Genomic DNA, 25,303 nt, shown 5'->3' on the forward strand with positions numbered 1-25,303 from the left:
AGAAAACAAGTGCCTTCAGAATATAATTTTTTTCATAATCAGTTTTAATTACACTTCACTGTCTTAGAAAGCAAAGATTTTATCTTAATAAATTGTATCTTAGTAATTAATATGCCTTTTATTAAATGCCACCGTTGACTGCCTTGGAATCTCAAAAGAATGATATGTTTTGGAATGCAAGGAAATACTCATTTCTACATATTATATAGACCATGAAATGTGAAGAAGACTTAAACAGAACAATAATATTTTTGCTTCTTTTGGTGGAATAAGAGGACAGTTTTGGCTGTTTGGTTTTAGTTTTGATTTTAGGATTTCTTGGTTTTCTGATTCTCCTTTTAATGGAAATACCCATGTTTTGTTGGGGAATTACTTGAACAATACAAGGGTTAGACTGAAATCTGTTAATCTGTTCCATAAATTCAGAAAAGGGGGGGGGGGGGGACACAGAACACAGACAAAGCAATGTGGGGGCAAGAAAAGCCTGTTAGAAAGAATTCCCTCTCTATATATGCTTTCCATCCTCTTAAGAGGCATTTGAGGAATGTGTGAACCCATAAGTGAACAGAGTATAAGACACAAATTATTTTTTTTAAAGATTGATGAGGAAGTTTCCTCTGTGCTAACACAGGTCCTCTGTGCTGATGTTGGCAGGTGCTTATTTAAAAAGAGGTTATTTAAAGGTCCTGTACAGAAATCTGTCTGCGATTTTGTGCCCCAGGGTGTGATATTTCCTTTGCTTTTAGCAACTCTTCTCAGTCTGACAAATAACAGTGTAGAAGAGAGGGGGGATTAATATCCAAGTTTGATCTGATAATTTATAGACAAACACAATTTTTTTCCTTTTTTCCTTGTATAAAATATCAATGGTGCTTTAATAAAGAAATGTAAGGAACAAACAGGCTAAATTTAAAAAATGTTTGTTACTAAATACACAAAAGCAATTAAAAAAGACAGCAGTTCAAAGGAAAATGCTGGGGGCAGTGTGATGGTTTTTGTTATTTTCATACAGGGTCTGGTTATTTTGAGAAGGCCTATGACAAGTATAAGACTAGAAACAAACCAGTCAATGAAAAATAGCAAAAGAAGTAGTTTCTCCTGCTGCATCCATTTTACGAAGTACATAAACATCAGAAATATTTTTTAATAGAACATATTTTCTGGTTTTGAATAGTTTTACGGTAGAAAAACTGGTCAGGAAAAAAACAATTGTATCTTGTTTAACAGAGTGAATAACTGCTCTTTGAAACATTTCCCCCCTTTGTGTCAGTAGCTTTTTAAGAAAGGACAAATTATATGGGCTGATTACTGTGATCAGGAGATGCTTTAGTATATTCTAGTTTTAGTATCTGAGAAGATTGTCATCATTTAGGAAACTGTGTGTGGTTGTCAGGGAAAGAACAATACTGTATCCGTATCAAAACAGATAGTCTGAGTTCCAGTTGCAGGAGGGGGGTGTTGATGGGTTTTCTTGTTCTTTCCTGAAGAAGTAAAGAGAATTAGCAGAGAACTGTCTTTGTGTGTTTATTTTGCAGCAGCTGTTGCACTTAGTCTCTCTGTATGCACAATTACACCTGGAATTTAAAATAATTTTGCGGGTTATTCATACCTAATCAATACGGATAGTGCAGCCAAGGCAGACATGCCCTTCAACTTGCCCTGAAGACATTGAGAGTCAGCGTTCAGCCAATAGATCAAATTGTTGAGAAATAAACATAAGGCAGAGAGTACTACACCTAGAAATATAGAAATATGCCACCTGTAGGAATCCTGTTCACATACCTGAATCAGCTTTCAGTGCTGAATCAGTGCTTTTATCTTCCCATTGGGCTCCAAAAGAGGCATTTTTTATTGTTTATTCTAAGACCTTTCCACCACTGAAATGCAATCTTTCTTTCTTTCAGTTCTCCTCATCAGCTGTCTTCAGGGAGATATTGGCAGTGATAAAGATCAGGCAAAGAATTTTAGGAAGTTATTGCTGCCTTTTTAAGAGGTAGCTTTTTCATCAGGTTTGTCTCAGTCCTTACAGGAAGGGGCTAAAGCACAAAATAAATGAAAAAATCTGAAAGCCTTTCAAGTAAAAAAATTCTGTACCAGCACACCAAAGCTTTCCTGGTTCCGCAGTCACAGTAATGGGAGGATAAGGGCCTGTGGATGAATGTCAGCTACATCTGAACACTGATTTCTGGAGTGGTTCAGATGCTGATATTGTAGCTCTGCATTTAGTTGCACTTTGAGGTTTTCTCATCATTTGCAACATAGAAGTCATTTCAGAGGCAGAATTGCACACAGAATTATTCCAGGATCAACTTGGTGAAGAACACTCTGTAACAAGCAAGACAAAATAGTGATAGTAGGATGTAAGGATGCATATATAAAGATCACTCAAAAAATTTAGATCCATATACACATGCCAATGTTCTACAGGAAAGAGAAACTAGTAACCTCTATCAGGATGGTTGAACTAAAAGGAACACTTATGCAAAAGTGTTACTGGAAAAACACCACGTGTCCCTGAGTGAGGTGTCAAGCTGGCTGAGATCCAGAAAACCACATGGAAGCAGTACTTAAAATGCTGTCTCAACATAGTTTTCCATACCTAATGTGTGTCAGCTATTCCAGAGCTAATCTGCAGATTAATAGTTTACTGGCATGTATTAACTTTAACTGGCACTATAGAATATATCCCTAGATTCTGGGATAGTTCCTCTAAGCAGCATTCCCAAAGTAAATTGGTATGATTAATTTTGAACTTGCGTTTCACAATTCTATCAATAAGTTATTTTAAGAATTTAATTTTCACTTTAAAAATTTAAATTTCTTCATGTCTGTGATGACATCTCATGTTCCCACTTTATCTGAGGTCAAATTATTCTGCCTCTTTGATAGGTTCTTTATCAGTCAAAGTTAAAGAAGCTGAAGAAGAGTTACCAGTAAGAGCTTAAATTTATTTAGTAGTAAAAATTAAATTTTCCAATAACACTTTGCAATTGTTCCTTTGTTACACCAGGAGAAGAGATATAATCCTCATGAAAAAATCCAAACTGCTTCCAGCATTAGTCAGGAAGATGTATGTAGTTCAAATTGCCTGTGATAGCTTCAGAAAAGGGAAATTCAGGGACTCATTCTTTCTTTTTTTTTTTTTTTTTTTTTTTACTATTGTTTACTTTTTATTTGTATGGAATGTCAGGATAAAATACAGTTATATAGAGACAACCCATGAACTATAGAAGTAAAACCATTCACTAGTACTTTGGCAGGCAGCAGTCCAGGAGATTTTATTTTACATCTCAGTGTGATAACATTAGATCACCACAGTTTGCAAATGGAAGTGTGATTTAGTGATCTATTGAACACTGAATGATGCAGAATTTCTCCACTTATATTATTTTTAAAGAAATACATGTGGAAGAGAAGTTTATTACTTCACCCATCATGAATATATTCTGTGTTCACTTTTCAATACGTTATGTATTCTGTATCAATATAGTGTAGTGTACGTTGGCATAATGCTCTGCACTTACTATGTTTCTTGTTGCATGAGCATGTCAAAGGATTATTTAAACACTGACCCTTGCAAGTATTATGTAATGTGAATAAGCTTACTAATAGACAGATACTCAAAATATGATTCATTACAAATTGTGTAACAAATACTACGGCTGAAGAAAAACCTGTTATTCATGCGCATGGACCCTCTCCAAATGCTGTATTCCTTGTGTTGTAAGGCATTGGGGATTGTTAAATGTGTTGCAAGAGTTCTTCGTTCAACAGCACTATTATTCTTACACCCCAGCACTTTCTCTTGTTAGATTCCATAACAGCATACTCAGTTTTACAGATTTTGTATGCATATCACAATACAGACTCTGACTTCTGGGTAATAATACAATACCTTGCTTATGAACTTAAAGATCACACAGATTTCAGATAACTTAATTTCCCTTGCTTATCTTCCCTAAAATTTGTAAACACCTACATTTTAAAAATATTAGCTTTAAAAATTCTCAGCATCACAGCAATGTCTTGTAGCAAAGGGTGGTCTTTTTTGTTTTTTCATGTTTTGGGGTTTTTTTTTCCCTTTTAAGCCCTTAAAAACTTCTTCCTGTGAATAAAAATATTCACACTTATACACATTGTGACTTACTTCTTCTGACATACCTTCCTTTTTCCTTCAGCTTGAAGCCTTCAGCTAATGCATTCTTAAGAGAGTACCATAATTTCTATCCTGCAACAAAGCTCATATGTCAGTCCACTGTCACTGATGCCACTAGTTCCTAAAAATCAGTCCTCAGACTAGACTGGGGACCATCTTGCTTACCTTTAACTGTGTAAAATATAGGGTTGTGTAAAATCAAAATTGTAGAAGCTCTACGTAACTTACCGTTGTAGTAAAGAGAAAAAAAACCCCTGTACGCTAACCTTGAATCTTGTTCAACAGATGTGTACAGACAAGGGAGGAGGAATTCAATTCCAGAAATGCTTGTCTCCATGTTTTGCAGAGGAAGCGTAGTCGCCTAACATCTGGGTGTCTAAATGAAAATAAGATGAATCCCACCTTTAGTATTTCTCCATGAATAAGAAGCTTTTGGTTATGCCACTATGTGTTTATATCATAGTAGAACAGAGATCAGGATCATTCCATTAAAAATATTTTTGTTATTATTATCTTTTAGTGTTTCATCAGTATTTTCTAGTGTTCCTACTGTGCGGTTTTCTTTTGCACTGAAATATATTTCTGCTTGTTTCATGCTCTTTTCTTACTGCTTGCACTCACTATGAAACTAAATGTATTTGGATGATACACACTAAAAAGAAATCCTCTTTATTTTGGTTTTGTGCAATAACTGGTTGTTCAATATACATATTTTTGTCTCTCCTATAATTTTGTTCAATTTATCTTATCACATGCTGGATTTGATACTCAGTTTTATTCTTAATTTTTAGGCTTTCTTTTCTCTATTCTAACGTCATAATTTTCAAGTAATTGGAAAGCCAAGTAGAGTGAAGATTATTGATACACTGCAGAGCTGTCAATGTAGTTGAATATTTATCGCATATTAGATGTATCAAAATTTAAAAAGCAAAGTACTAGATATTTTCTGGTGGGTGTATTAGTATGCTTATAGATAAGCAACATATTCCTTTAGGCTGAAAGAATTATGTGCCATAAGATTTCTCTGCATCATAGGAGTGCCAGAAGATTCTTCATAACTAAAACTTTATTCCTTACCCAGATCAATAAAATACATTATTCTTTAATGTAGTCTGGAAGTTTCTCTAAAACATAAATTCTGATGTTGATTAATGCTTTCAATAGCTCTTCCTTTGAATATACTTTTAATATTTTCATTCTGTGCTCATGTTCTTTTTATAGATTAAAAGTACACTAGGTATTTACACAAGTGGATGAGTGTATTTTTGGGTCCTACTTCTCAGGATATCATTCAAGAACTTAAATATACACGAATAGTCCCAAGACCTTTTAATTTCTTTTAATCTCATTATATATTTGCAGAATGCTGTTATTAGATCATTGCTATGTATTTACTGAAATTCAGGTGGATTATAGTTAAAAATGTGCCTTTAAAGTTTAGAAAGAACTGCATATGAAAAAGCTTGTTATACCTGATTCTGCAACGACACTGATATTTACTATCATGTTACACACTGAAAATTGAATTAGGATAATTCTATAAAGCATATCTTACAATTGAATTGTGCTCTGAAGAACTGGATAAAATACTTTTAGCTTATGTAAGTTCATTCCATCTCAAAGTTCTATTAAGTAAATGTGATGCTATTTTAGAGCTAAATGCAAGTGCTAATGAAATGCTAAAGAAGTCAATACAGTATTTTCCAGGTTGAAGATTTCCTGTTTCTTAGTCTCTTCTCTAAAACATACTATTTAATTGTTTTTTTTTTTGGTATATTTAGATATATCTATGTAATTATTTTTTAGTTTAACAAAAGAACAATATATTCTTTCACTGCAGTTTAAAATTTGAAAAGTGGCCTAACCATAAGTCGTGTTTATATCCACGTAGAATGAAGCTGGGAAAGAGATCATGTTCACTGTTCTGAACCTAAGTGTGTCTCATTGCCCTCCTAAGAGGCCCCTGGGGACACATTCTAATGCAGGCTAAACAGTGCCAGGATGTGAAGAATTCTTGTAGGTGGCAACAGGTGTATCTGTGATAAAAATCCTGTCTGTTTTTAAGCTTTAAAAGATTGGTGGATGATTTTGTAGTGAAGCATGCAATAGGTTTCTCAGGTAGCGAATAAAAAAAATCCAAGAATTTTTTTTTATTTTTATTTTTTTCCATGAAATGGTTAAGAAAAGCAAATAAAGTTGTAAAGAATTAAAATTATGGTAGGTATTATGAGATTTAGCTCTTTGGGAGGATTTTTTTTTCTTCCAAAGTGGTTGTCCTTGCCTGTACTCCAACTTACTATCCTTTTCTGCAATTTATTTATATGCTTATCAAAAAACATTCTAGTACCACTTGGCAAAACTTTTGTTAGTTTTTTGCTTCATTTCTTACTTACTTCAACTACTGTACTAGGTTTCAGGTTAATATCATTGCTTACTGAGGAGCACAACCTCTTTGTGACAGCAAACAGGATTTGAAATAGAGATTAGCACTTAGAAATTTCATGGCCATCTCTGGTAACCTTATGTTAAATTATGACTTGAGTAATCATAGCTGCGAAAATCTAGTATCTGTGTAAATAACTATAAAGCTAGACAGGAAATCTATCTAGAAATATCCAGATCACCACAGATTCATAGACTAAACATGGGTGTGCATCAAATTGCATTCATTCCAATTTAAGTAACGCAATTTATCAAATTGTTTTTTATAATCAAAAGACTTTATATTTTCTGAGCTCAAAAAATTACTCAGTTATCATGCTGAAGTTAAACAAATATGCAGGTAATACAATAGTAAGTAGCATTGACAGACTTGTGTTAATGAACAGTATGTCATGCTTACCTGCTCACCTTTCTAAATACATACTTAGCTCAGGTTCCATACAAAAAAAATCAGTGAGTACATGTGACACCTACATTGCACATGAATGTTGATAGAACACAGATATACTATATTTTTTTTCAGCACCAAAATTGCTGAAGCCTTTAGTGTTCTTGTTCAATGTATTATTTAGATTTTCCCCAAGGGTAAGATAGCTTTTATATTTTAAAATTGTATTTTACATTGTAACTGATAAATTACAAGATAGATATCTATCATATTAAAAAAAACCAAAACAAAACAAAACCAACCCACACCCAAACCCACAACCCTGCCCCCCAGACTTCGGTGTTATTGGGGTTTAAAGTGTTGAACACAATCTCCGAAGTTTTCTGGTCAAAACCTAATAATTCATCATACTATGCAGTGACCAGAAAATATTTCACGATTTCTGAGAACAAACAAGTTTTCCCACTGTAGTGTTAATGACAAATAAGGAAACAATCTTGGATTAAAACAAATCATAATTATTTCTGTTTGGGTTTTTTGTTTGTTTGTGGCTTTGGGATTTGTTTGTTTGTTTTTTAATTGTGCATGTTTCAGACGTAATGCTTCCAAAGAAGTACTTTTGCTTAATTTTTTACCACATGAATTCCAGTAAATAGTTCTCAGGAGAAAAGATAAAAAAGGAACCCTACCTGCCAGACATACAGTGCAAGTTCTGTAGCTAATGTATCTGCAAATATACCTTCATTGGAACATGAAAAATACATAGTGTGTTTTTGTTATATTTTGATTAAATGATTAAGACTTTTTTTTTTTTTCTAAAAGTTCTTCATTTGACTGTTTGTACTTGCACAGGGTTTGTGAGCGTGAAGCTGCACTGGAATCAGCCCTAAGAATGTTGCAGCAATTCTACCTGGATCTCGAAAAGTTCCTTGCTTGGCTTACAGAAGCTGAAACAACTGCAAATGTCCTGCAGGATGCTGCACACAAAGAAAAGGATGCCAAAATGGTTCGGGAGCTCATGAAACAGTGGCAGGTAAGTCAAGAACTTCAGTTTAGCGACATTTTTTCCAATTTTTTTCAACTGGCAGCTACTCAACTAAACTGAAATTGTTTTGAAAAAGAGGGCTGGTTCTACTATTAACCTTTAAGTGTTGCTTTGGAAATTGTAGGAATCTTACATGAGTCACACCATGATTCTGTCTGACATCTTTCAACATATAACACATTTGGTATAAAGTGTCTTGAAGTACAACTTTTAAAATGTACAAAAAGGAAAGTTTGCTGAAATAGGCATTTGGATTATAATTATTTTTTTATGTCACATAAAAATGAATTACTCTACCAAGCCACAGTTTTGATTTGAGCAGATATGAAAGTTTATTAAGCATTTCTGATATTTATAGAGGTTATATAAATCATCTTAAGTTTATTCTCTGTAGCTTAATTGAATTAGTTTTTCTCCATTACTTTCAAATACATGAAAAATGTTAATTTGGTATTTTGCTTATTATTGTCAACGTGCTGTGCTGCAATAATAAAAAGATGTAATGATTAGAATTTTCATAGTTAATGGTTGGACAGTTTTCAGACAGGTGTTTTTTTCCTCTGGAAACAAAAAACCTTAAGATAATGTTGTATTTGGTGTTCAGAGAATCTTGAAGAGAAAGAAGAATAGTCAGTTGAGATGGTGCTGTTGAAACATGTTGTTATGCTCTCTTTGTGCTTTCTTCACTACAGTTACTGAGAGTATGTCACATAATACACATATGTCTATGTGAGGTCTTAAGATTTCTTTAATATGAGATTGATTAGCTGTTTGGGAGGCAGGACCCTTTATTCCAGTATCCTTATAGTGTCTGACTTTTATGTTCACAGAAAGTTCAAAACTGGAAATTCCAGGCACTGAAGGTTCTATGCCTTAATTTGTTTATCAAAAACATACGTTGAAAAATTCTAGTTATAAGTTATTATGTTGAATAAATACCGCTGGATAGAAATACTTCTTTTGGTACTGCTGTAATAATACATGGTTTTAACTGTTTCCTGAACAGTTGCTAAATTCCATTACATTATGCTCTGAAATCTACAGTTGTTGCACCAGACAAAGTGAAGTCTGAACCACATTTTTAATAGTCACCTGTCATTATGCTGATTTAATTTTATTGTGATATAATTTAAGTCCCTATGTGTTTCTGAATTCAGTTGCATGACCCTGGAGAGCAGATCTGAATGGAAGAATTGTTCTAGACTGAGTGGTTAATAGGCTTTCTTTTTATATTCTCTAGATTAGGTTTTTTGCTTGTAATGGTAATAAAACAATAGAATTATCAAGTATTTGAAGTTATTTTTCATATGATCATTGAAAAATGGATTATTTGGCAAAATAGAGACCTAAAAATTTAGGTCAAGTGCTTCATTTTTAATGGTAGTGGAGCTTTGTAGACCTGGTTATCTTCTCAACTGATATCTTGGGGTTTTTTAATTTCCACATAAGAACCATTCAGAGCTATAGAAAATAGGAAAAATAAATGTAAACAAGTCCTTCCCTCCATAAATAATTAATGAAGTACATAGGTATAAAACAGTGCTTTGATAAAGAATTCTTTACACAAATAATGAAAAAACTAAATTTCTAAGTTCAGTAGTAGCTTTGTTTTCTGCTTTACACTTCTCAAGCTTTAATTTTTTATTTTTATTTTTTTAAACATCTAGGAAAATAATGTCCTGCTGTGCAGAAAGTGTTTTATATAGCAGAAGTTGCTTATCTAGGAAAATCTCGCATTTTTAGGTATTTCTTTTGGTTTTCATGATCAGAAACCATTAACTCAAAAGTCACTAATACAGATTAATCTCCCCTACTACTTAGCAGTTAATTCAGTAGCAGAAGGAGAAGGGTGGGGCTTATATAACTGCACATTCTAATTTTCTGATGATGCAATTATATTAACTGTTGCATTATAAATACACTGTTTGTGTAAGCATGTATTTGCATGCATCATTTGTCTGAGCTGACAGCAGTGTAATAGTTGAGGTGATTTGTACAGTTAGAATACTTTCTGGAGAATTTTCAAGGGTACAAACCAGCTACTCCAAGGAGTTGTGTAATTATATGCTGGTTTTTATTGTCTAGTTGAAATACATCATGTGTCCCCATGAGGCCTGGTTTGATGAGTAACCATATGAGGGAGATGAAAATAATTAATTTTACTTTCTGCTTTCGTACTTCTAGTGATATGAACTCTCAACTGTGTTAATTACTCCTCTGGTTTGTCTTTTTAGCAATAATTGTATGTGACGTTTTATACAGCTTCTCTAATATTAGATACAATTTTGAAGCAAGTGTGGATTTATTCTGATAACTTATGAATACAATCATTTAATATTAAGCCTATAAATGAATTTAATCACAAGGTTTTTTTCCACTGAAATTTGACAAAGAATATTGCATGTGATGCCTAGTTAAGCAATAGCTGGAGAATGCTTCTACACTATGTATACAGGTTACCAAATGTATCTGAAATAATTTATGATGACTGAGGAATTATTGGTAGTGTAGACTGACTGAAATTATGACAGCATATGATAAATGAAGCAACGTTAATAACTTTGGCATGAAATACACAGCAAATTTATTTTTATTACAAACTTCATGTTCACTTAGCCTATAACCTAAGTAGTTTTCCATTAGCTGCAGGAGTTTGGCTGCTAATAATATGAAAAGTGTGCAGTGCCTTAAGTTATATCTAAGAATGTATAGCATGGGCAGTACCCACATTTTATCACAGTGTTGGTTTTATCTAAAACAAGGGAGATGAACAGTAGGCAAGGGACTCTTGTCTCTTCTATTCCTATCAGTACTTCACAGGTGCTTGCTTGTTTAAGGAGACCAGTCAGTTGGGTTTTTTTCAACAGTAAGAAGTTGAGGTAGGTCCATGTTCTTGACTCTTCTCTATTCTTTAGCAGTATAGTTTCTTTGGGAGATAAAATTCTTTCCACCTTTATTTCAAACATAATTTACATATAATTGCCCATCACAGTTGATTTTGTGACATGATGTATGAATTAGATGATGAACCTGACTAACAGGGAAGAGAGAAAGTATTTTTAATATCCTTGCTCAGTTCAATTGACTTTACTAAAAAATTTTTTATGATAATTATTCTTTTAGTACTTCCAGTCTCTGTTCTGGAACACTTTCTTACCCATTTCTGCTTGAAATTGTTCTTTGACAGCTTTTAAAATAAAATACAATCTTCCCTTGTCTATTTTTCTTTTTTAAATTTAATCCATCAGATTTGCCTTGTACACTTATTTGTTACCCATTATGAAATAAAATCTGTTCCATCGTACCTGAAATGAAGTAACAACTGTCAGAGTCATGTTACTCCACTGAGTAATAGAAAAGTAAGTCCAAAATCTAAGTTTTAGCATAACTGCTAATACAGCCTAATCTGAGACAGGGCAAGATATTATCTCAGAGTAAAAATTTCCCATATGAATTTTGTGAAATATTGGATTGTCCTGGGTTCAGCTATAGCAGTCATTTTTCTCCTGCTTAGTAGCTGGTGCAGTGCTGTGTTTTTTAACTTTCAGCCTGGGAACAACGCTGATAACACCGATGTTTTTAGTTGTTGCTAAGTAATGTTTATTCCAACCAAGGACTTTCTCAGTCTCATGCTTTGCCAGGGAGGAGGGGAAGCCGGGCGGAAGCAGAGACAGGACACCTGACCCAAACTAGCCAAAGGGGTATTCCATACCACAGCACGTCATGCCCAGTATATAAACCGGGGGGAGTTACCCGGAAGGCCCAGATCACTGCTCGGGTCGGGCTGGGTATCGGTCGGCGGGTGGTGAGCAATTGTATCCTCTCCCCTTGTTATTTCACTAATCGTTATTATCATTGGTGGTAGCAGTAGTGGTTTTGTGTTATACCTTAGTTGCGGGACTGCTCTTATCTCAACCCGTGGGAGTTGCATTCTTCCCATTCTCCTCCCCATCCCTCCGGGAGCGGGGGGAGGAAGAAGTGGGGGGGGGGAGTGAGCGAGCGGCTGTGTGGTTCTGAGTTACCGGCTGGGCTCAAACCACGACAGTTCTTTTTGGCGCCCAACGTGGGGCACGAAAGGTTGAGATAACGACAGATCTGACCAGAGTGTGTTTAATCATATTTGTGATAAGCATTCATTGTTACTACTCGTCACAATGGTGATTATTTGGCTCTCAGACGTGTTGCGCTTAATCTCAGAGTTTCAGCATGTTGTACCTTACTTACAGCCACTATTTGCTGTTTTAGCGTTTATCGGCTGGGGGGCCTGGGCTAAGGTTCTTGTTTCACTGTACTTCATGGTAATGACTTGTAATACAATAGACTCATTGATCATGAAACTGGTCTGGTTTGTGCTTCCAGCGTGGCCATCACCACTATACATTGGGAGGTATATAATGAAATATTTTAGCAATTGCATATCTTTTTTTTTCTCCTCGGGGGGTAAACTTACGAAGGAAGCATTCTCTTTCACCCCCCGTTCCCCCACCAGCCTATTTGCAACAGCAATTGAGAGTTCTGAAGGTTTTAGATGGCCTTTGAGTACCCTTGAAACCTGCCTGCTGATTGTGCTGGGGATCAGCATGTTGGCAAACATACGGAGTGTGTTTTACCCACGGCCATCCCGTCGTAGGAACATCCTATTTCGTTTAATGTCAAAAATTCAGCAGTATCAGGTTCGAATCTGGTCTAGGGTTAGACGACGATATAGGAGGACCACCAGGAGATTTTCCCTGAGGCTGGACAGTTATGAGTGGCAGGGTGTGTGGGATAGTATGGGCAAGTACCTAGGCCAGTGGGCCCCTCCAGTGCTTTGGAACTTCACCACTGAACAAGTGCAACATCCGGAAAAACTAGTAAAACACTTAAACGAGGTGTGCTGTCGTCCTGGTTATACCAGAGAGGGACAAATTTTGGCAACGTGCTGGGGCTTGGCCTATGCCTACAGAGCCCTGCTCAACACTATCCAGCACCTTCAAAGGGAAAAAAATGTCTCTGGATCTGATGGCAAAGCAACAGACAACGCAGCTATGCCAACTACAAGCACAGCAGCTACTCAGACCCTGACCACAACAGTCAACACAGCTACTCCAAGTACAGCAGCTACATCAACCCCAGTGACAAGCACAACAGCTACTCAAACCCTGACCACAACAGACAACGCAACTACTCCAACTTCAAATACAGCAGTTACACCAACCCCAGTGACAAGCACAACAGCTACTCAAACCCCGACAGCAACAGTCAATGTGGCTACTCCAAGCACTGCAGCCACACCAACCCCAGTGACAAGCACAGTAGCTACTCAAACCCCGACAGCAACAGACAATATAGCTACTCCAAGCACCACAGCTACACCAACCCCAGTGACATGCACAGTAGCTATTCAAACCCCGACAGCAACAGACAATATGGCTACTCCAAGCACTGCAGCTACACCAACCCCAGTGACAAGCACAGTAGCTACTCAAACCCCGACAGCAACAGATAATGCAGCTGTTGGTGTTACTCAACTCCCAAGCACAACAGCTGCACCAACCCCAGCAATAGACATTGCAACCACTCCAATCCTAGTGGCAGACACTGCAGCCACTCCAACCACAGTGACAAACACTGCAGCTAAACCAAATGTCCAGTTTGTGACAATGTCTGTTGCCCCTGTAAGCAAAAGCAAACGAAAGGCACAAAGAGCAACCCGCGAAGCGAAGAAAGATGAAGACCCAGTGCCATTACTATATGCAACAGCACCTGAACAAGAGTTACTACTACGTGGGTCAGAGGAAGAGGAAGAAGAAGAAGAGGTCACTTCTCGACCCCGGACCTCAACCGAACTACGGAATATGCGAAAAGATTTCACCCGTCTTCCAGGGGAGCACATTGTCACCTGGTTGCTCCGGTGCTGGGACAATGGGGCCGACGGTCATGAACTAGAAGGTAGGGAAGCCAAGCAGCTGGGATCACTTGCTAAGGAAGGAGGAATTGACAAAGCAATTGCAAGAGAGAAGCGAGCCCTCAGTCTTTGGAGGCGGCTCCTGGCAGCTGTGAAGGAAAGGTTTCCCTACAAAGACGATATTACGAATCGCTCAGCCAACTGGACCACGATAGAGAAAGGCATCCAGTCCCTGAGGGAATCAGCCATTATAGAGATGATCTATCGTAGGCCGGATTCCAGGAACACATCCGTAGACCCAGATGAAGTCGAATGTACACGACCCATGTGGCGGAAACTTACACGGAGTGCGCCATCATCATATGCCCACACATTGGCATCAATGACCTGGAATGACGGAGTATCACCAACAGTGGATTGCCTGATTCGTCAACTCCGAGAGTTCGAAGACAATCTCACCCCTTCCATCATTTCAGCTGTGGAAAAACTGTCCCAGGAGTTCAAACAATTGAGAGACGATTTATCCGATCTATCCAGCTCTCCACGCGTACCAACCCATGTCTCAGCTATTAACAGAAGGCGCCCTACTGCTCGAGAAAGAAAATATACGAGGTACACGCCACGGGCCACCCTATGGTTTTACCTGCGGGATCATGGAGAAGACATGAGAAAGTGGGATGGAAAACCTACTTCAGCTCTGGAGCAACGGGTGCGTGAACTGAAGAGGAGAACAATGGTCAAGGATGATCCTCCCAGGAAAGCTGCTGCTCCAGTCTCTGGCGAGCAGTTTCCCAGATGGAGCGAAAGAGCTGATTTTACTCCAGCTCCTGTGATAAGGAATACTAATCCCTTTCTACAAGACAGAAGTGGAGAATTTTGTGATCACTATTAGAGGGGCCCTGCCTCCAGCCAGGTGGAGGAGAGGGATAATCGGGTTTACTGGACTGTGTGGATCAGATGGCCTGGCACATCAGTCCCACAGAAGTATAAGGCTCTAGTAGATACCGGTGCACAGTGTACTCTGATGCCATCAAGCTATCAAGGGGTGAAACCCATTTCTATTTCTGGAGTGACAGGAGGATCCCAAGCGTTAACTATGCTGGAAGCTGAAATCAGCCTGACTGGGAGGAAGTGGCAAAAGCACCCCATTGTAACTGGTCCAGGGGCTCCATGCATCCTTGGCATAGACTATCTCAGGAGAGGGTATTTCAAAGACCCAAAAGGGTATAGATGGGCTTTTGGTATCGCTGCCTTGGAGACAGAGGAAATTAAGCAGCTGTCCACCTTACCCGGTCTCTCAGAGGATCCTTCTGTTGTGGGGTTGCTGAAGGTCGAAGAACAACAAGTGCCAATTGCGACCACAACAGTGCACCGGCGGCAATATCGCACCAACCGAGACTCCTTGATTCCCATCCATAAGCTGATCCGCAGACTGGAGAGCCAAGGAGTGATCAGCAGGACCCGCTCACCCTTTAATAGCCCCATATGGCCAGTGCAAAAGTCTAATGGAGAGTGGAGATTAACAGTAGACTATCGTGGCCTGAACGAAGTCACACCACCATTGAGTGCTGCCGTACCGGACATGTTAGAACTTCAGTATGAACTGGAGTCAAAGGCAGCCAAGTGGTATGCCACAATTGACATTGCCAATGCATTTTTCTCAATCCCTTTGGCAGCAGAATGCAGGCCACAGTTTGCTTTCACTTGGAGGGGCGTCCAGTACACTTGGAACCGACTGCCCCAGGGGTGGAAACACAGCCCTACCATCTGCCATGGATTGATCCAGACTGCACTGGAACAGGGGCAAGCTCCAGAACACCTGCAATACATTGATGACATTATCATGTGGGGTGATACAGCGGAAGAAGTTTTTGAGAAAGGGAGGAAAATAATCCAAATCCTGCTGAAGGCCGGTTTTGCCATAAAACGGAATAAGGTCAAGGGACCTGCACAGGAGATTCAATTTTTGGGAATAAAATGGCAAGATGGACGCCGCCAGATCCCCACAGACGTGATCAACAAGATAACAGCAATGTCTCCACCAACTAACAAGAAAGAAACACAAGCTTTCTTAGGTGTTGTGGGGTTCTGGAGAATGCACATCCCAAATTACAGTCTGATTGTAAGCCCTCTCTACCACGTGACCCGGAAGAAGAATGATTTCAAATGGGGCCCTGAGCAACAACAAGCCTTTGAACAAATTAAACGAGAAATAGTTCATGCAGTAGCCCTTGGACCAGTCCGGGCCGGGCCAGATGTGAAAAATGTGCTCTATACCGCAGCTGGGGAGAATGGTCCTACCTGGAGCCTCTGGCAGAAAGCTCCAGGGGAGACTCGAGGTCGACCCCTTGGCTTTTGGAGTCGGGGATATAAAGGATCCGAGGCCAGCTATACTCCCACTGAAAAAGAGATACTGGCAGCCTATGAAGGGGTTCGAGCTGCCTCAGAAGTGATTGGAACTGAAGCGCAGCTCCTCCTGGCACCCCGGTTGCCTGTGCTGGGTTGGATGTTCAAAGGCAGGGTCTCCTCTACACATCATGCAACTGATGCTACATGGAGCAAGTGGGCCGCACTAATTACACAACGAGCTCGAATAGGAAATCCCAGTCGTCCAGGAATTCTAGAAGTCATCATGGACTGGCCAGAGGGCAAAGATTTTGGGATGTCACCAGAAGAGGAGGTGACGCGTGCTGAAGAGGCCCCACCATATAATGAACTGTCAGAGAGTGAAAAGCAATATGCCTTGTTTACTGATGGGTCCTGCCGTATTGTGGGAAAGCATCGGAGATGGAAGGCAGCTGTGTGGAGTCCCCTGCGACAAGTTGCAGAAACTGCTGAGGGAGAGGGTGAATCGAGTCAATTTGCAGAGGTGAAAGCCATCCAGCTGGCCTTGGACATTGCTGAACGAGAAAAATGGCCAGTACTTTATCTCTATACTGACTCATGGATGGTGGCAAATGCCCTGTGGGGGTGGTTGCAGCAATGGAAGCAGAGCAACTGGCAACGCAGAAGTAAACCCATCTGGGCTGCTGCATTGTGGCAAGATATCGCTGCTCGGGTGCAGAACCTGGTGGTGAAGGTACGCCACGTAGATGCTCATGTACCCAAGAGTCGGGCCACTGAGGAACACCAGAATAACCAGCAAGTGGATAAAGCTGCTAAGATTAAAGTGGCTCAGATGGACTTGGATTGGCAACATAAGGGTGAATTATTTTTAGCCCGGTGGGCCCATGACACCTCAGGCCATCAAGGCAGAGATGCAACATATAGATGGGCTCGTGATCGAGGGGTGGACTTAACGATGGACACTATTGCCCAGGTTATTCACGAATGTGAAACATGTGCTGCAATTAAGCAAGCCAAGCGGTTAAAGCCTCTCTGGTATGGAGGACGATGGCTGAAGTACAAATATGGGGAGGCCTGGCAGATTGACTATATCACACTCCCACCAACCCGCCAGGGCAAGCGCTATGTGCTTACCATGGTGGAAGCAACCACCGGCTGGCTGGAAACATATGCTGTGTCCCATGCCACTGCCCGGAACACTATCCTGGGCCTTGAGAAACAAGTCTTGTGGCGACACGGCACCCCAGAGAGAATTGAGTCAGACAATGGGACTCATTTCCGGAACAACCTCATAGACACTTGGGCCAAAGAGCATGGCATTGAGTGGGTATACCACATCCCCTACCATGCACCAGCCTCTGGGAAAATCGAACGGTACAATGGGCTGTTAAAAACTACACTGAGAGCAATGGGTGGTGGGACTTTCAAACACTGGGATACACATTTACCAAAAGCCACCTGGTTGGTCAACAGTAGGGGATCTGCCAACAGGGCTGGCCCAGCCCAATCAGAACTTTTACGTACTGTAGAGGGGGATAAAGTTCCTGTGGTGCACATAAAGAATTTGTTGGGGAAGACAGTCTGGGTTATTCCTGCTTCAGGTAAAGGCAAACCCACTCGTGGGGTTGCTTTTGCTCAGGGACCTGGATATACTTGGTGGGTAATGCGGGAAGATGGGGAAGTCCGATGTGTACCTCAAGGGGATTTGATTTTGGGGGAAAACAGCCAATGAACTCAATTGTACGCTGTTGCCTGCTCTATAACACTTTTATAGCCCACCAGCTAGATATCTTCAGGTCACCAGCCATTGACCCTGACTTCCCTCCGATCATCACCTCAACAAAGAATGAATTTTGAGGAAACCAGACGAGCTCAGCAGTGACCAGATGAGTTTGGCGGTATCATCAGCAGGCAACAACCCAACACCATGTACCGTCCCTCCTGCCCTGAAAGACTATTACAAGAGATGGAACCTGACATCATGGACTGGATGAGTTCAGCAATTTTACAGGGATTGGTCCATGGACTAGGGAACGATATCTTTCTCTGTGTGTGGGTGTGGGTGTATATATATGTGTATATATGGGACAGGGGTGATGGTGTGCTGAGAGATGTGGGATCTGAGCATGACGTGAATGGTATGGAATAAGGGGTGGATACTGTCCTGGGTTCAGCTATAGCAGTCATTTTTCTCCTGCTTAGTAGCTGGTGCAGTGCTGTGTTTTTTAACTTTCAGCCTGGGAACAACGCTGATAACACCGATGTTTTTAGTTGTTGCTAAGTAATGTTTATTCCAACCAAGGACTTTCTCAGTCTCATGCTTTGCCAGGGAGGAGGGGAAGCCGGGCGGAAGCAGAGACAGGACACCTGACCCAAACTAGCCAAAGGGGTATTCCATACCACAGCACGTCATGCCCAGTATATAAACCGGGGGGAGTTACCCGGAAGGCCCAGATCACTGCTCGGGTCGGGCTGGGTATCGGTCGGCGGGTGGTGAGCAATTGTATCCTCTCCCCTTGTTATTTCACTAATCGTTATTATCATTGGTGGTAGCAGTAGTGGTTTTGTGTTATACCTTAGTTGCGGGACTGCTCTTATCTCAACCCGTGGGAGTTGCATTCTTCCCATTCTCCTCCCCATCCCTCCGGGAGCGGGGGGAGGAAGAAGTGGGGGGGGGGAGTGAGCGAGCGGCTGTGTGGTTCTGAGTTACCGGCTGGGCTCAAACCACGACAGGATAATATTGCTTTGAAAGAACCTGGTCAAGACCTTTTCAGTATTGTGATTGGTGGACATGAGGGAGGGAAATAATGTGTCTTTGTTGTTAACAGCAAGTGCCAAACTGACCCAATGAAACCTCTATGAACCTACACTTGCAGTTTTTGCAGGAGTGGCAGGAGAGAAAACCAGAGGGAAAACCTCCTCATGGCCGGTGACTGTGTTGTGGTTATGGCACTCATTTGCAACCATTCCTGTTGAGATCAAATGCTTGGTTCTGAATGCCTTGTATCAGAGCTAAGTGCCTGCTCGTCCAGCTGATACTAGGAAAAATTTTTCTTTATCTTTCTTGGACTGATTTAATTTTGTCCTTAAACTCTAATCTGGCACATTTGTGGCAAAAGCAGCCAATAGCACCCTGAGGCGCATTAGGCAAAGCATTACCAGCAAGTTGAGGGAGGTGATCTTTTCCCTGTGCTCAGCCCTGGTGAGACTCATTTGGAGTTCTGGGTCCAGGGCTGGGCTCCTCGGTATGAGAGACACACAGACTTACTGGAGCAAGTCCAGTGAAGGCCAACAAAGATGTTTAAGAGTTTTCTTTCATACAGGGAGATGCTGAGAGCTGACACTGTTAAGACTGGAAAAGGGAAGGCTCAGGGCGATCTTATCCAGGTGTGTGAGTAACTGAGAGGGACTGTATAAAGAAGATAAAGCCAGGCTCTTCTTGGTAGTGCTCAGTGACAGAGTGAGAAGTAGTGGGCGCAGACTGAAACACAGGAGGATCCACACTAGTGTGAGAGGGGGAAAAAAAACACTGTGAAGATGGGCAGATCATGAAACAGGCTGTCCAGAGAGGTTGTGGCATCTCTGTTACTGGAGATCTTCAAAGCCTGGCTGGACGTGGCATGCTCTGAGCAGGGAGGTTGGATCAGATTATTTCCAGAGGTGCCTTCCTGCCTTGACTGTTCTGTCATTTTTGTGATCTCTGATCTGATCAAATAATTACTGATCATATAGTCAGTCATTCCATAGCCTAATTATTTTTTACTTAAATATACAAACAAAAAAGCTTTAATAAGAGAAAATAAGAAACTGAAAACTTTCTTGCTATTTCTTGAGAAAAATTCGTGAGCATCTCCAAGGATTTCCTGAGTAATGTGTTTAAGTGAGTGATGAAGAAAAGTGGATAGCAAAAAGATGAAGTGAGAAGAACAAACCACAGAGAATAAAAATAATTACATATTTTAAAATTACTCTTATTAGTGGAAACTGATGGGGAGATTGGAAGGGAAAGCTAGAAGTAAGCGGTGAAAGCAGTACAAGAATTTTTCAAAGTACCATAAATTAAAATTGGGGTTTCTTTCCGTATGGACAGAATTGAAATCTACAACCTTTGGCCTCCAGCTGTTTTTTCTCTTAATGTATTACTCCTACACCTAAAATAAAGATTTTCTCAAAGGTTATTGTCAAAACATGAATGGTAACTAACTTGCTTGAAATAATTATTTTTTTATTATTGGGATTTACCTTGGCAGTGTATTATCAGATCGATGCTTTTGCACAAAGAGTGGGAACTGTTAGCACAGTTCTGTATTGAGACCTCCTACGTGTTTCTGATTAGGTCTATTCACACTGAGTTTCTAGTTTTTTGGTAAGGTCATATATTTTGGTGAAAGAGTATTGTTTTGTTTTAATACCTGTATTTTTATTCAAATGTATTGGATGGAGGGGAAAGAAGCACTTTACAACATAAAAAGATAGCTTCTGGTAACTGACAACATATCAGTGTATATTGGGTATAAATGTGCCTGAAGAGTAGGAGAAAGATGGTATCTATGTTAAATCAGGTTCTGTAATGTATTTTTATTTTTATTTTATGAACCATAGATAAATGTGATAGATGGAATAATCTAGTAGCACAAAGGGCCAAAGACACTTTTTAACATAGTTTAATGTCATACCACTCAACTACATTATAATTAATGTGCTGCTATAAAGGACACAAAGATAAGGACATTGTTGGTTCAAAGAGTATATAGTCTATAGTCCTATAAAATGGGTAAAACTGGTGAAATCAATGAGACTTGTTATGCACACAGATATAAATGTATATTTATCTTTGAAGTGGTAAGTTCTGAAAGACATGCAAATGAGTAACCCTTTCAAATGCTTTCTCAGGATCAAGTCTGAAAATAAATTCAGTTGTGTTTATTTGTTTGGTTTATACTACTGTAGTTTGTCATCTGGATTAGGTTTGCTGGTTTGTGGATTATTTTTAGTTCTCAAAAAACAGTTTTATTAAAAAACTGCTTAACAGCCCAGTATGTGGTCAAGCAGTATCTTATGATATTGATAGACTAGCATTCCTGCTAGCTTTTGAGACCTGTGATTTTGCTCCATTCAAGTAAGAATGGCAATTTCAGTGTCACCTCCATATGATGATTTGCTTGGATATAGGTAAGGATATGAAAAAGAGGAACAGGAGGGGAACAGTGCAGGGAGAAATAACACAGAAAGAAAAGAAAAGCTGGGAAATAGAGCAGCTGATTAGAGTCAAGTTACTGCATAGTGCTACACTAGTGGGAAGCTGAGTACTTCACAGAGAGGTTTAGATGCTGATTTTCAGTGGGAAAGGCAATGTCATAGCTGTTCTTTTTAGCTGGATATCAAAAAGAAGTGGCCAGGAAATCAGAATAAAACAGATATATAGAAGTTGCTACTTTTTGTCAAATATTTTGTTTCAATTAGTTTAGTCTGGATAATTGTATCATAAAATCAGAAAGTGCATTGATGCTGCAGCTTACCTAGGAGTGGCCACGTTAATAATGTATTCTGCTTCTGCCATTCGTGTTTCTGAACATAGAACAAAACCCTAATCAACGCTAATTATCATAAACGAGGTAGAAGAGAAATCCCATTTGTCAAATGCGCTAAATAACATAGTATGCTTACTTGGTTGGCTTATGTTTTTCCTCTTTAAAAGTTTATTGAGCACACCAGAAGGATGGTCCTAAGTTTTCACTTGCAGATCAGCATTCAAACCCCATTAGCTGTAAACACAGATTAAGTAGAAAAAGCTTTTCTAGCATTAAGTGTGAGGTTGTGTTGTATTAACAAAGATCATTAGAGGAGAGCATGGAAAATCACGAATAGAAATGGGAAAGAATGGATAAAATGGTTTGCCATTGTTCCTGAAGAGGTTCCAATTCCTATGTTTTCTTCTGACTTTATAATTTCTCTAGGGTGCCTCATCTAAGTATCCTAAAAAAGGATATTCCACATCCAAATAGGTGGAAGAATGGGCTCTCTTATCTTCTTTAGCATATACTATGTTTCAATGTAGCTCATCATCTTGAAGTAGTATGAATGAGATTGAGTGGTTACCAAAACTTAGAAGACTTCTGCCATTTGGTCTTCCTTTGATCATTGTATTTACTGGTACAGTCTCATCTGTCATTAAGTTCTTCCATTTACTTTGTATTTTTTATAGCACATTTATTTAAAAAGTGAATAATCAATAAAAACTGTTTGCAAAAACCCCAATGGTAGCTTTTAATATATTCTTCTGTTGAATTTGAAAGGGTATCTGTGCCTTTTGCAATTATACCTCATACCAGACTATTCAAAACACGTGGCTGAAGCACACATAATTTTGTTAGTGAGACCAGATGTATATTTTTTTTCCCAAGGCAGGTAAAAGAAAAATGCTTGTATTGTGATTATTAACATGTTAATATAAAAAGGATAAATTAAATAGTGCGTAACTGAGGAAAAGTATTTATTTTGGCTTAGGGCAGATATCTTCCTGGATATGTAAAAAGGTAATGACCTATAAAGAATACAAATAAGAAATAAAATCACCAATGCTTTTCAGACAAGTTCTACCTGTTTTGTAAAAGGTTTTTAGACTGTACTGAAAAAAATAGTTGTCTTTTAAGAAATGCTGCAAACTTTTCCTTATTATGAGTATGTAGCCACCACAACACAGGTTTTCTGCAGGTGAATTTACATGTTTTCACAATACTAGCTATTCTGTGTTATGCACTATGCAGCAGTTGTATGCTGTAGCAGAGCAAATCCCACTACCTAAACTGACAGCATGTTTGACAAGAATAACTTTGCCTATACCATCACCAAGTTCCCCATTTGATTTTCTGTCAGAAGCTTAGACTGACTTTCTTTCAGCTGTTGGCAAGACATTGAATCTCTTCTGTCAGTACAAAGTTCCACGTGTGCATTTATCCTTTTGTGCCACATTTTTTATTTGAATAATTGATTTTCATTGGATACCATTTCATTTTGCATGGTTTCTCTTGGGTGCCTGTTTTCAATTTATTGATGGTCACCACATAAACTGCCATTTATCCCACATGTAAAATGGAAGATTTTTTTTTTTGTTTATTTGTTTTTGCTAGTGCGATTAGTAGTACAGAAGTATTATCTCAGGCTGTTTTGTAATGATTCCAATGGGTTCATCACTGAAAATATTAGCAACTTTCTGGAGGAGGACCTTTGTCCTCCTTTGTGGCACTGCTCTTGTTAATGTTAGGAGATTATAAACTGATGTTCAGGATTTTCCTTTGAGGAAAAATATATGTCGTTTGAGAGTTCTGGAAAGTCATCCTTAAATTATGGTTACTTATCATAGCTTTGCTACATTTTGTGTCAGTAAAGTTAACTAGATTTGGGCTTATTTTCTCTGAAATTGTTAGTGTAATAATCGCAATTTCAGAGTTATAATATTGTAACAAAAATATATAGCTACTTAAATGTGTATTAGTACTTTTTCTAGGGTTTATAATTTCTATTTTTGTGCTGTCAGTTCTGATTTTATGTATGCTTTTCTATGTGTGAGAATCATCTGATGTTATGATATCTACCAAGTACCTTAAAATAGCAGTATTATGCTGCTTAGCATGAAATTGAATGGCATTATTTAGAGCCTGTAGCACTGGAAATCAGATATAGGCTCACATAAATTCTATTATATAGGTTTTCCTGTTTTATATATATATATATTTTATATGTATTCTATTATCCTTCATATCTATTCTCATCTGGTTTTAGGATTATACAGTTTCAGATAACCTGTTCACCTTGTGGGCTATATATTTTTTTTTTTTTTTTTAAATAACCTTGTCATCTGTAGATTTTCATTAGGTGAAGTTAGCAGGATGTGTCCTTAAGCACTGGTACAAGCAGCCACAAGCTCTGCTGTTTGTATCCAGGTATCGGTTACTAACCAGATTATAAAAATCCAGTAATGTCACATCTTCAGTGTTGTGTCTGCCTTTACATTTTTTTAAAGGGCTTGTAACCAGTCTTTTTTGTATCATCTGCCACCTGTCCTTACTGGAATACTGCAGGTAATCGGGTGGAAGAGTCAGCTGCTGATACCTATTTTTAGATGTCAAAGGTGTAAATGTGAGCTAAGTGTTTAAGTTCCCACTAAGAGTCAGTGAAATCTAGAAAGCTGTTAGTCTGGCCAACTGTAGCTATCTCATTGTCTCCATCTCACTAGCAATGCAACAGCAGCTTGTGTTTGTACCTCCTCACACCATGAAGAAATGTCCAGGAGGTGTTTCTGAACTTGTGTTACTGCAAGAGTTTGTGCCACTCAGCTCAGCTTGGTTGCAATACTTAGTCTTTCTAGTTCTGCATAATGATGAGAGAGAAAAACTTCTGGAGGACAGTGTAGCCCAGCTATGCTAGGCTAAATAACTAGCTTGGTATGATTTATATATATGTATATAAAAATCACATATATATGTATATATAAAGTGTGTGTGTGTGCTTTTTTCTTCCTCTCCTGTAAATTTTAATGGTGTTGGGGATTTTTGGTCACTTAGGGAAAGGATTTCGGCTCCTTTATTTGCCGCTTCCTGGGCTGGTGGCTTTCTGTGTTGCAGAAAAAAGATTTTCACTGCTTCAATTTGCCTGATGTAGTTGTCAAGACATCTGAATGGACATAGCTATGAAACTACACTATGGCTGCCATAATCAGTGCAATTTTTGCCCATGAATCCTTTGTGAAATTCTGCTTTATGCAGAATTTCTGAGGGAAGAGTGTGGGGTGAAGATAGCCTGCACCAGAGTGCAGAAATCCATTTGCCTTCTGTTTTTGTAGCTTATTAGCTGTCTTTGTTAGCCATCAATCACTGAGTCCAGGGAAACAGTTTTTCTTAGTCCTAGAAAATGAGGCAAAATAGGCCTTAAGAAGGGAAGCATAGTAGGCAGTAATTTCATCTGCTATCCTGTGCACACAAAGGCAGATATCTCTATTTTCAGGTATGTGAAAGGGACATGATGCTAATTTTCTTCAGA

The 25,303-nt window shown here is 39.0% G+C and overlaps 1 protein-coding gene across 15 annotated transcripts in view; it reads left to right on the forward strand.

Annotated features, from left to right (window-relative positions):
- Window positions 1–25,303, forward strand: part of DMD (dystrophin) — a 1,118,883-nt gene that overhangs the window by 854,517 nt on the left and 239,063 nt on the right. For all 15 annotated transcript variants that reach the window (XM_030475728.1, XM_030475726.1, XM_030475707.1 and 12 more), the window contains one exon: window positions 7,839–8,019. In XM_030475728.1, the coding sequence (XP_030331588.1) occupies window positions 7,839–8,019 (181 nt within the window). The remainder of the gene's footprint in view (window positions 1–7,838; window positions 8,020–25,303) is intronic.

The sequence above is a fragment of the Strigops habroptila genome, chromosome 2 (genome assembly GCF_004027225.2).
Source record: "Strigops habroptila isolate Jane chromosome 2, bStrHab1.2.pri, whole genome shotgun sequence".
Classification (NCBI taxonomy): Eukaryota; Metazoa; Chordata; class Aves; order Psittaciformes; family Psittacidae; genus Strigops; species Strigops habroptila.